Source organism: Centrocercus urophasianus, unplaced genomic scaffold (genome assembly GCF_019232065.1).
Source record: "Centrocercus urophasianus isolate 14NV4802_14NV808 unplaced genomic scaffold, USGS_Curo_1.0 seq_27, whole genome shotgun sequence".
Taxonomy (NCBI): Eukaryota; Metazoa; Chordata; class Aves; order Galliformes; family Phasianidae; genus Centrocercus; species Centrocercus urophasianus.
Genome location: NW_024884833.1, coordinates 6,050,833 through 6,063,548, shown reverse-complemented (window position 1 = coordinate 6,063,548; position 12,716 = coordinate 6,050,833). Strand labels below are relative to the sequence as shown.

At 41.2% G+C, this 12,716-nt stretch overlaps 1 protein-coding gene across 1 annotated transcript; it reads left to right on the top strand.

The window, feature by feature from the left end:
- Positions 1–504: 504 nt before the first annotated feature.
- On the top strand, positions 505–12,044 carry SAXO1 (stabilizer of axonemal microtubules 1). Its single transcript, XM_042826963.1, has 4 exons — positions 505–576; positions 3,513–3,692; positions 6,706–6,908; positions 11,095–12,044. The coding sequence occupies exons 1-4, from the start codon at positions 521–523 to the stop codon at positions 12,042–12,044; spliced, it is 1,389 nt and encodes a 462-aa protein (XP_042682897.1). The 5' UTR covers positions 505–520.
- The last annotated feature ends 672 nt before the right edge of the window (positions 12,045–12,716 follow it).

Below are 12,716 nucleotides of genomic sequence, written 5' to 3'. Positions count from 1 at the left end.
ATTCTTAGCACAAACAAGATTTTAACATGAGCTGATAAATTCTTTATGTATTGAATCTCAGCTTCTGATTAAATGAACACAACTCCTTTGAAAACATGGTAGTGCAAAGTTCATTTTCCTATTTGGGAGTTAAGTTTTGTAGCTCTTGAAGGCTTCAAAATGTATTTTTATCTGATTTCCATTTTGCTTTGACTATCAGAGGTACTCTGAGCCATGCAGATACGACGTGCTGTTAACTGCTTGGCTGCATTTTATGAGATGGAAACAAGCAGGATGGGCAGAAGATTTCTGTTTTGTGAGCCAAGAGTGGATGCTGTTTTTATGCACTGCAAGAATCTGTAGAGAAATATGAATTGCTAATCAACATATGATCTGCTGTCCACCAAATCCAACATCCTTAAACGTGGAGGAAACAGCTACACCGGAAAGCTACAAATATCCTGTCTGTGGGACAGAAACATGTGCTAGCCTGTGGCAACAAGTTACACTATCTCCTGTGGAAATAACTTCTTAGTTCCGAATGTTTTGCCTTCCAGACCTTTTTCAGCCAGCACAGCGAACAGCTCAGTGTGTGATGTAACCAATTATGTTTATTTCTCTTTATTAAGCTTTTTAAAGTGCAGTTTCTGTCTTTTTGGTCTTTATTTAATCCTTCCTCCAGGCTTGCATATATTTTGTTAAATACCTTTGAAATCTAGATAAATCTGAGATAGATCTTCAGAATTGGTAGGAGAACCAACACGCCTACCACAGGTCATAAGTGATCATTACATTAATGTACTTTCAAGTCTTGGTTTGCTATTTTTTCTTGAGAACACAGAACTTACATTGATGTTAGTTTTTGCTTGGGAAAACTGTACCTAAAAATGTATTGCAGCAATGGAGCTCTCATAGATACAGGGAAGTGGGCACTGATTATTGACTTGGGAAAAAAAAACACAATTCCTCAAGCCATGCTCTTTCACATGGTTGAGGCCTCACACATAACAAGCAGGTTTCTTCCATAACTCTTAGTTAGCCTACAAAACCTATGCCTTTCCTTATCATGTTTGATTACAAATATTGTGCAGTTCAATATGTTAGACCATAATAAAGAATGATTTCAACAGGATCCTTCAGAGAAGAAGAAAAGCCAAAGAAGAAAAATAATCTTAACACTCAAGACTAGAAGTATTAAAATATCGGTCTCAATGGCATTTAAAAGACAGGGTGCAGTTTGACAAAAGCGAAACACCAGCAACTGTAAGGCTATGTCCCTTTTATTCAGCCACATAACAGTGATTTCAGTACTGGAGAACTGTGTAGTTCTTTAATATATACTTATTATGCCAGCAGGATTAGAAAAGCTTAGCAAACTCCAAGGTCTAGAATTCTTCCACTCCTTGTTCTTAAGAGTCTCTGCTATTTACATCAATCTCTGGTAAAATATTTCCAAGAATATATTTCTGAATGTATAATTGAAGCTTTCATTATGTATATCATATAGTGGTAGTGAGTTATCGAAGATTATCATATTCTGCTTGTATTCTGTTAGTGTTACTCTAATATCTGTGGGCATGCGTCACAATTTAGTACAAAATAATGGCAGACAAAAGATTCAGATTTGCTTTTCTGCCATGTTATGAAGGATTAATTTCTGGGAAAATTGCTTTTCCTAATAAATAACTCTGTAACATCTCATTCTGATGCTGTAACATCTCATGCTGTTTCATGCTTGAAGTTCAGCAGGGAAAGCAGAAACATATCTAAAAAGTGAATGGACGATTGAGGTATAAAGCCATTTGTATTGCAAGATTATGCTGGCCCCACTGAAGACAAATTGATTGGCAGCTGTGGTGTCTGCTGGAGATCCTGGCATTTATTCCATCCAGGGCTTTTCAGGAGAACCCCAGCATTTGCATTGCCAGCAGTGTTTGCAAGTGGATAAATGCTGGTTCAGCAAACCTGTTCCCTTTCTACTGCTGAGAGGTCTTCTGAAGGGGCACCTAGGTTACCTACCCTCATCATGCTGATCTGCAGGATCCTTTGTCTTGCCAGTACCAACAGGGGGCAGGCTCAGTCCCTCAGGGCACAGGATTCAGTGCTTACAGCACAGCCTGCTTACCATAGGCAGGGAGCTGCACAAAGCCTCTGCTCCAAAATATTTGGAAACCTGGTGTTGCAAGAGACCTTCCAAGCCCTGTGTATGTGGATGAGCCATAATGGGATACTATCTGATTATATTAATGAAGTGTCATTAAATCTTGATTTGCAAAATGCCACCACTGGCCATATACACTGTCTGTCTGCATATACAGCGCTTGGAAGGTGGTGAATGAGGTGCTTGAGTGAATTCCGTCATAAAAAGCAGACATAAGGGCACTCTGCAAACCCAAGCTTAAGACTAGTATATTGTGTCACAGACTTTAAGAGAGAAGGCGTAGGAAAATGCACTTATGGGAAGCGTGTGAAACCAGTAGACCTGAAGAAGAAAGTGCAGGCAGATCATTTTCCCTTGGAGGCTGAAGAATAATTCCTAGGAGTTCTGAAAGACCAAAAATATGGCCAGAAAGAGACAGTGCAAATTGTGTTAGGAAGGTTTTTGTCACCAAATGCTTTTCAGAAGGGTCACAAGGACGGAAAGGTGCAAATGATTTCATGAGGGCAAATGATTAGATTCTTCTCTTCACCCTTTTGTTGACTCTCTTATTCATATAGAAGCCTTGTCCTCCTACCCTAACACCTTAGGGTGTTATATGTGCTGCACTACAGCTTCTTCTGTTAGAAGTGACCTCTCACCAGAAGCAAGGACTGTCCTGGTGCATTATGATGTTGATCTACTGAAGCTGATGGAAGTACTTTCACTGTTGCTCACTACAGGCTTTTTTTGAGAAAAAAAAAAAAAAAAAGATTCTGTAAAGTACTGAGAGAACAGTAAAAAGCAAGAAGATGATGGAATTGTTCATATCATTATTTTAGCCTTCAGTGCAATTCCATAGGTGTTCAGAAGACTGCTAAGTGCATGCATATCAAAGTACAAACCTTGGAGAGAATTCCACAGGAGATAGCTTTATGATACTCTGGCTGATCCTGGGACAAATATACCTCGTTATAGTGAAAGCATATTCAGATCATTATAATTCATGTGTCTATTTTTCTGCATTTGTGCCTGTCAGAGCAGTCATGCCCAAACGTGAGTGAATAGGTATTCCCAACATGTAACCCTTTTTTATCACTTATCTACTCAACTAAGCTCAATATGAGTGCAAAGTAGAATAAACTAATGAGAAATGGAACAAAAGAAATGTTAAATATAATTTCCAGTCCAGCACAAAATGAGGTACTTTGCTTATCTCAGATTAATGTGCTCTTTTTTCTTCATCTAGGTGAACTTGTTTTTCTTAGGTTGTTTTTATTGGCTTCACTGTCTTTCGTGGCTGCAGGCTACAGGAGAAAGCAGAAACAATCCATTATTTTTGCTGTCATAAAAAAAAAGTAAGACACTAAATTCTATTCTACTTTTTCCCTTGCAGATGTCACCATTGTCCACATCTACTCACCAAGCCCTTTGAGAAGAGTGAGAAGCCATGTGCACTGTCAGAGTACATGGAGAAATACCCTCTTTATCCCAGCACTCTTCCCAGAGACTCTTTCAAACCAAAAGCAGAATACAAGACGGCAAAGACACCCATGGAAGGCACTTCAGTGACAAAGTATGAGAAGTAGTGAATAAGAGTAAGGATTGTGCATTGGAGAATATGTGTGTGAGAGATGGGTAATTGAGAAAACAAAAATGATTGTCTTCAGGAAAAGGTGAAGACTTACATGCTGGTGTTGTACAAACACCTGTAATTAGCTGTGCTAGTGGAGGCAAGCAATCATTTTTCTTGCACTTTTCCAAGATTGAGATGTGATCTGACTGGAGAATACATGGAGCACAGTGGTAGAGTCATGATCTTGGAGTTTGTCCACATTGTATTTTGGAAAACAAACACGAATATTGCCTTGGAAACCATGGATCATACTAGAGGAGCATTTTTCTTTTGTTCTGTGTTATGTATGAGACTTTGCATGTGTAACCTGAATGAGTAGTTTTCAATAGGGCATGAACATGGTAAAGCCTGATGATTGGAAAGGGGCTATGGTGTGTACTTCAAGGTTAGCTCTCTGGAGTGGAGGATGACTGGAGGAAGGGTCACATCACTCCCATTTACAAGAAAGGGAGCAAGGAGGACCCTGGAATCTAGGGGCTGGTGACTAGTAAGGAGGAAACTAGGAGGCTGGTGAGTCTCACCTCTGTGCCTGGGAAGATCATAAAACAGATCCTCCTGGATGACATGCTTGATCACATGAGCATGTGATCCGAGACCACCAGCACAGCTTCACCATGAGAAGGTCATGCTTGACCAATCTGATGGCCTTCTGTGATGGAATGACGGCATTGTGGAAAAGGGAAAGGCGACCGACGTCATTTACCTGGACTTGAGCAAAGCCTTTGACATGGCCCCCTACCACATCCTTATCTCCAAATTGGAGGGATGTGGATCTGATGGGTGGACCACTAGATGGATAAGAAACTGGTTGAAAGGCTGCACACAGAGGGTGGTCATCAATGGCTCTGTGTCCAGGTAGAGGCTGGTAATGAGCGACGTCCCCCAGGAGTCTGTCCTGGGACCGGTGCTCTTTAACATCTTTATCAATGACACTGATGATGGAATCGAGTGCACCCTCAGCAAGTTTGCTGAGGACACCAAGCTGAGTGGTGCGGTTGACAAAGTGGAAGAAAGGAATGCCATTCAGAGGGATCTCAGCAGGCTTGAAAGGTGGGTCCAGGTGAACCTGATGAGGTTCAACACGGCCAAGTGCAAGGTTTCGCACTTGGGCCAGAGGAATCCCAGGCATCCACACAGACTGGAAGGAGCGGTCCTTGAGAGCAGCCCTGCAGAGAAGGACCTGGGGATCTGGATAGATGAAAAACTTAACATGAGCCAGCAGTGTGCCCTTGCAGCTCAGAAAGCAAATGGTATCCTGGGCTCCATCAGAAGAGGGTTGGCCAGCAGGGACAGGGAGGTGATTGTCCCCCTCTACTCTGCTCTTGTGAGGCCCCATCTGCAGAACTGTGTCCAGGTCTGGAGCCCCCAGCACAAGAAAGACAGGGAGCTGTTGGAGAGGGTTTAGAGGAGGGCCACAAAGATGATCAAGGGTCTGGAGCACCTCCCCTATGAAGACAGGCTGAGGGTGCTGGGCTTGTTCAGCCTGGAGAAGAGAAGGCTGCAGGGTGACCTCATTGCAGCCTTTCAGTACCTAAAGGGAGCCTACAAACAGGAGGGAAATCAACTCTTTGGAAGAGTTGACAACTGCAGGACAAGGGGAAATGTTTTTAAGTTGAGGCAGGGAAGATTTAGGTTGGATGTCAGGGGGAAATTCTTTACAGAGAGAGTGGTGAGGTGCTGGAACAGGCTGCCCCATCCTTTTGCCTTCCGAGCTGCAAGAACACATTGCTGGCTCATGTTAAGGTGTTCAAGGCCAGACTGGATGGGGCCCACAGCAGCCTGGTCTAGTATTAAATGGGGAGCTTGGTGGCCCTGCATGTGGCAGGGGGGTTGGAGATTCATGATACTTGAAGTCCCTTTCAATCCTGGCCATACTGTGATTCTGTGATGCTGTGAGTGCTGGTCTGTTTATGCTTCTCAGCTACACCGCTGCACTGTATTGTTCAGCAGAAATCCCTGCACTTGCACTATGCCCATTTCCCTAAAGGAATGAACTTTCAAGGCCCTTCCTTGCTTCTAATAGGGTGATCTGCTAAGATCTGGCCCAAATTAAAAAATGCATCAAGAAGGAACCCAACCCTTTAACATGAACCTGACAGCTTCACTTTCCCCTAACAAAAGCTTCTGCCTGATGTTATTGGTCACCTTCTTTGTCATCATGGACACACTCATGAACTATCTCACTCTTGCCTTTGCTGATAGGTGTCACATAGAAGCAACAAGCCTCCCTGATTAAAGTGCAGGAGTTGCAGCCAGTACCATTCATTATGGTGCCTTGGTTGTAGGAATGCTGAGTTATCAGCATATCAATCTGTCCTCTGTTATCTCCACTGCAATTTCTGTTGTACTGCAATACTCAGAGTGGAAAATTTCTCCCACTGCTAGAGAATCCTTGAACACAATACCTCAACATCTTAGAATAGTTCTTTTATGTGATACATGAAAAAAAGCTGACTGCCTGACTGTGCTGATACTTATCTCCTACAACTCCTCAACAACAGCAACTGTCTTGCTGTTAAACTTGTTACTACCTCCCCATCCTCAGCTGAATTGCTGTACAGTACATTGCCTAAGAAGGCTATTTTTCCCTCTGCCAAGCATACCAGGTAGCCTGCAGTAATTACTGGGTTTTTGAAAAGAGTGTATGTCTTCTTCTATTACTCCAGTGTAGAACAGAGAGAGATTTGTATGAGACTGTTAACCTCACTGGGTGGAGAGAAGAGGGAATCTGACAGATCTGGCCTGCTTTGGACTGTCCAAAGCTGCTTAAGTTCCTTTTTCACAGTCCAGATTTCCAAAACTGAAGAGCTTGCTTTTTTTCCTTCACAGCTTGTGTGCTATCCAGATGTTATTAGTCTGTGGTGACAAGGGGAAGTATTAATTTCTGTATGTATCCAGGAGAAGAGCATGATTCTGTCCTTAAACCAAGACTTAATGATGTTACTATTCACAGGAGAGATTATGTAGCTCATGAAGTGTTGCCACAGAAACTTAAAGAACCTGAAAAGTATGTCAAGAGTGATGAGAGCATGGATTTGACCTCTGTTTATAAACAAGACTATAACTCCTACCCTATCTGTCAAGTACTTCCTTGCCTCCCCTGTGAGACAAGAGAAATCTCCACTGCCAAGATGAACACAAAATCCACTTATAAAGGTATGTATTCTTGCAACTTCTTTCAGGACTTCACAAGCAGTTTCATTTTTGAAGAAGGCAGGTTGAAAAACAGTGTGCAGTTCTGTGCAGGTGCACCAACAGATTGGATGTGCTGCAGACTCACAAAAATTTCACGTAGAGATACAAGGTGGGGCTGTCGGCCTCATGTTAGTGACAACATTGGGTATCTGTGAGTTCACCTCTTTTCCATGTCTGGCAGGCCTGCAGGCATCTGAGTAGAAACAGGCCCCCTGAACTCCAGAATGTGGATAAATCAGTGTTGCTTTTAGGATATATTGAACATAACGTTGTTTTGCCAGTGGATTAAACACTTTAGATGTGCAGAATTCAGTGGGTTTGAGCAGGTCATGAAGCGTGGCATCAATTTTTTTGTGTGCTGCAGAGTTAATATGACATGTATGGGAAGTACGGACATTCAGACTCCGTGCAGATGTCCAAAGCACTCAAGTTCTCCTGGTAAAACAGTGAATTGTGCACCTAACTGTGCCCTCATTTCTCAGTAGCAGCAGCTAGCTGTAGATGGTTAGGCTTTAGGGGGCTTTGCTCCTTCCTCTCCACCAGCATTACTTCTCATTTGCATGAACTGGAAGAAAGATTTCAGCTATATAGCCACAGTAACAATTTTAGTTTTGGTCAAAAGGAGCCCCCTTTTGCACAGCTTGCAGCTACTCAGTGCTGCTAAGCAGATAGCATTATTGTATTTCTTAAAATATTTTTTACTGTTTCATTTTTCTTGTGCAGTATGGGTATAAAACCTGGTGGCTGGCATTGATATTTATCCCAATATACAGTAACAAATCTTTCTTATAACTCAGAATGATAAAGGAAGTAAAGAAATTGAAGGTATATGAATGCAATCATGCAGTGTTATGATTACCCATCTGCAATGACTGAAAGCCAGACTTAGGTACAGCTGCATGTTTACAATTTCAGGAACTGGAATTTTTACATTAAGTATACAGGAAATACTGTCTATTTAGAATGAATTTCCTTATGAAGACTATGACCCACAGGTGTAAAATACCCACATTTACACAAGTTTGAACATTTTGTTATGTATAGGCTACGTCACCAGATGGTGTCCATTGGAATAGCCTCAGTGAAGCCAACAAAGAAATGCTGCTTTGCCCAAACAGAATCTTTCCTTCTGTATTTAGATACTCTTAACATCTCTGTATCTGGATCATATGTGTATCTTTGTGTTTTATCAATGTTTAGGTCAATACCTCAACTGCTACTCCAGAGCTCTAATAAAATGTAACAAAGCCACATTTGGTTATAATTTGCAGTATTTTTCAAATCTGCAAATGGAAATCTTCATCCAAACCACCTGAAAGATCAAGTTTCATACTGAATTAGTTCACTTTTAAAGGCCCAGTTTTATAAAAGAGTAAGTTCTCATTGTGCTGTTCTCTGAATGTTACTAGGTTTTAGGTATTGCCACTCAAGGTGTGAGATTTTGTAGCATGCTATTCCATTAATTATCATAATTCAAAAATTCAAGCAGCGTATAAAACATATAAACGTGCTGCTTTGGCATTAAAATAGCTTTCCAACTGTATTATTATTCTCCTTTCCGCTACACACACCATGTCCCAAATAAAACTTTGGGTTTAAGATGATGCTATTACATCAATCTGACAATTCATGTCAGATAACTTTGCATCTTGAGGTTTTGAAATTCTCACACCTGCAGGTGTAGCTTTTTGCATCCATTTGGAGGTGTGTAATCTAATTTTAGCACTGTCTTCCTTGCAGTGTGAAGTGTGAAACCTTCCAAAAACATATGGTTCATATCCTCTGCTCCTTTCTGTACCCCATAATGTTTTCAAGATTGTGTTACATGGGAAACTATTAATATCTATGGGATAAGAATTAGACTTACAATAAAACTGTAACATATTTTGAAGGAGTAGTAGCACTATTGTCTTACACTAAATAAAATGAATTCATAATGCCTATGAGGTCTCCAAATGTGTAGGGCTTGTACATTTTTAAAATTGAAGACAGACTCACTTGTTATATTTTGAATATTTTGTAAAAGCTGTGGTTACATCCAGAATGCACTGGGTATTTTCCATCAAGGATGGGGAAATACAGATAGTTTTTGGTGGTTGTCATCTGAACTGCTGTATCTCTTAACGAGCCCTTGCTCAGAGACATGCCCAGTCTCATTAGCTCTCGTTTTTTGACACTAGATAGCAGATCCCCTATAACGTTTCGTGTCTGTGTACACTCTTGGTTCACCATACTGAAACTTCTCTCTAGAATAATGATGAACTCTGAGCAGAGGCACAAGGTGTGGATCCCACCAATGGATGATGCCTAGACCTCTCTTATTCCCCTGGTAGAAGCATGAGCACTTGGGCTTCTTTGATGGTGCTGGAACTTGCAGAGCAGAAGGCCACTGTCAGCAGGAAATGAGTACCTGTGCTGTTGTATGGGCCCACGTTCTCAGCTGCCTGTACTAGTTAGCTGTTCACGTAAGGACAGTCTATCTCCTGGTTTGGCATCGAATGCTGTCCCACGGAGTCTGGGAGACTTTTCATTGGCTTCAGCAGGGGAAGGATTTTGGACACAGAATGCAGAAATCTCCCCAGGCTGACAGGCCTCATCTTCCATTCCACTGTCTTGCAAAGACCTGTGTGTGACCCATTGTTCTTGCTGGGAGGAGCACAGCTCCTGTGGCTGCTCTTTCCTCTCTTGTTCCAAGGCAGGGCACCTTGATTTAAACCAGAAGGACTTTAAATAGACACCTAACTGGGGCAAAGAAAGGACTTTTTTGGTCAACTTCACATTGTAATGAACACATCCTTTGTATAATTGTGTTTGTGCAGTACCGTGGCCACTGCTATTCAGAAGGAATAACTCTATTTGGATTGGAGAGTTCAAATATCCTGATACCTCATTGCATCATTTACTTTCTAGTACTTTGAAATCCAGACTTCCTTCCTGTGCAGTCAGCTGGAAGCTTATTTGCCTCATGACTCCCAGTGTGGTTTGAAAGGAGGGAAAAATGAAAAAAAAAGGCTTGGGTTTGCTCCAAAACTATTTCATTTCAACTTCCTACCAGTAACCATAATGATCTCCAGGGGAAGTTGCACAAGATTGCTAGGAAGGAAAAAAGATGGTCTTGTGGCTGCAGCACTGTTCTGAGAGCTAGGCAGCTTTGCAATAGATTTCTAATGTGAATGAGTGTAAATCTTTTAAGTCTGACTGCCTCATTTTGCCTGTTGTACTGCTGAGTAAGGAAGATATGAATAACCTTAAAATGCCTCCTAGAAATTCTCTTGGCTATGAATTTAGATAGCAGGATTAGGAGTAGGAGCCATCTCAGCGATATGATAGAATCCTTTAGGTCAGGGCAGTCTTGTTCTGCAAATTCTAGCAGCTTGCTATTAACAAAGAATTGGAGGCTTATATTAGTTCCATCTTGGTTCCTGCTTGTGCTGATGACAGAGAGGAAAGCCAAAAGCAGAATAAATGCCACAGAGCACAAAAGCTTGCTGACACAAGGATACTCTGCAAAACTCTAAATTCAGCCAACAGCAGGAAGATCACATCTGTGCAGTTAGGAAAGCAGATCTTCCTACGAGAAGGTATAAAGAGGAAAGGCAGCCCTGCAACTTGGTCTTTAGAGTGGAATGGCAGACATTCAATTTTCCTTGTCCTACTAATACTAAGGAGACATCTGTATGGCCTCCTGGAGACAAAGGCATACTCTGCCTGTTCTCTAAACTAGCCACAGTATAAATGCAGAAGGAGTCTGGAGTTCTTGCCATGGTACTTCCATATTAATGATTTCCGGTTGACTGAGAATGAGGACAGCATTCAGTTACCTGAAGAAAACATCTCTAAAAGACTTAGAACATTATTTAAATTTTCCAGTTTTGCATTTCACCATTTCTGCGGGCAAGCATTGGGTACAGAATTATTTTCATGACAGTTGATGTCTTTTCTTTGTAGATACTTTTAGAAACTTCTTAGATACTTGCAGAAATTTTCTAAAGAGGCTCTTTCAGTGGGTTTCTGACATGATTTGTCAACTTCTACGACTCCAACAAATATTTACTACAGTAGAAAGTGTAAAAAACCTATAATGTTCTAAACGCCTAAACTTGTCAAAGAACTTCAGATGAATGTTTAGATTTCTCCTATGTTTCAGATGACTATATGCCGTGGGATGAACCAAAGACAGAGCTGATCAGACCAGATCATGGGTACCACCCATCAGAAGCAAAATTTGACCACAGAACTGTTGTTCAAGATGAGTATTTCTTCAGGGGACCTGTTGCAACTCAAAGCTTCAAACCTCTGAATTTGATTCAGAAGAGCAAGGCTCCCTTTGAGAATATGACAAATTATACAGCGAATTATGTGCAACATCCTCTGGAGAAACGTTACATCCATCAATATGAGAAATACAAGCCCAATGAGGTCCCATTTAATGGCCTCACTACTAACAAAATTTCTTACAAGGGGCTGGCTGGTACACCAGCCAAATTGGCAAAACCATACCAGCCAAAGTTACTCCATGATCCATTTTTCTCTTCAACTGAGTTTCAGGAAAAATACAAACCCTGGCCACAGCCTCCTATATTTACCAAAAAACCTGCTGAATATGTTCCTCCTATGGAGAAAATGGACCTTCATACCACTACCCAGTTACACTTCAGGCATCTAAATGGCAAGCCAGCCAAGGTGTGTCTACCATTGGCCCAGAATAATATAAGTACAGAACCATTTAACAGCTCTTCAACTATGAAGGAAGATTATAAGCCCTGGATGTGCAAGAGAGTAAAGCCTATCACTCATGCTCCTGAGCTGAGTTTCCCAGCCAAACCAATGGATTTCTTGACTACCTTTCGGACTCATTATCTGCCTCAACCACTCATGCTTACAAAAAGCTATAAACCTCCATGGCCAGGCCCTAGGCCTCACATTCCACTAAATGCAAAAACCATCTATGCTACCAGCTACACACCAAAGGGTATTGTTAGATGTTTAGCCTCTTACAAAAACCCGCCTGGATATATCTTTGAGGGAACCAATGCTGATGGTCACAAACTCTATGTCCCTGCTTCTGAAGAAGAATGTCCACAAGGTTGCCACTGAAAGAGAGAGTGGAAATAGTTTTCTGGGGAATGGATTCAAAGAGCAGGGCTTCTCTGAAACAGCTACAAACAACATCTTGATTTTTTTGCAACCTTATTTAAAACCAGTAAATGATTTTGTATTTGGAAAGATTTAAAAATAAACTAATACGTACATGCTGATTCAAAGGCTTTTTTTGAATCAGTTGTATAAAAGTTTAAAAGCCAAGGACAAGAAAAACATTCTCTGTATACTTTCTTTCTTTTTTTCCAAGAACTACTTTTTATTTGGAAGAGATAACCTGCTCAGGAGGTAGCAAGAGAGATAACTTACAATGGTGTGATTAATTGTTAGAATAAGAATTCATGATGACAGGGGTAGAACCACCTTTTCAGGTGTATTACTTGCTACGAAATCACAGATAGAAGTAACAGCTGGACAGCAAATTCTGAGATTGTTCTTCACTTCCATCAAAGACACATACATACATCATGCACAATTACCAAGTAAAGAATTTCTAAGATTTATTTTTTTCACTCTAGGGGGCAGCAGGGAAAACCTCAAATTTGTCCCAGATTTGTAATTAGATGGGGTAACGCAGCCAATAGCCCAGCTGGAGTGCCTCTGCACCATGCATGCAACACTGGAAATAATAAGGAGCTGTTGGAAACCATAGTGCAACTAGAAAACCAT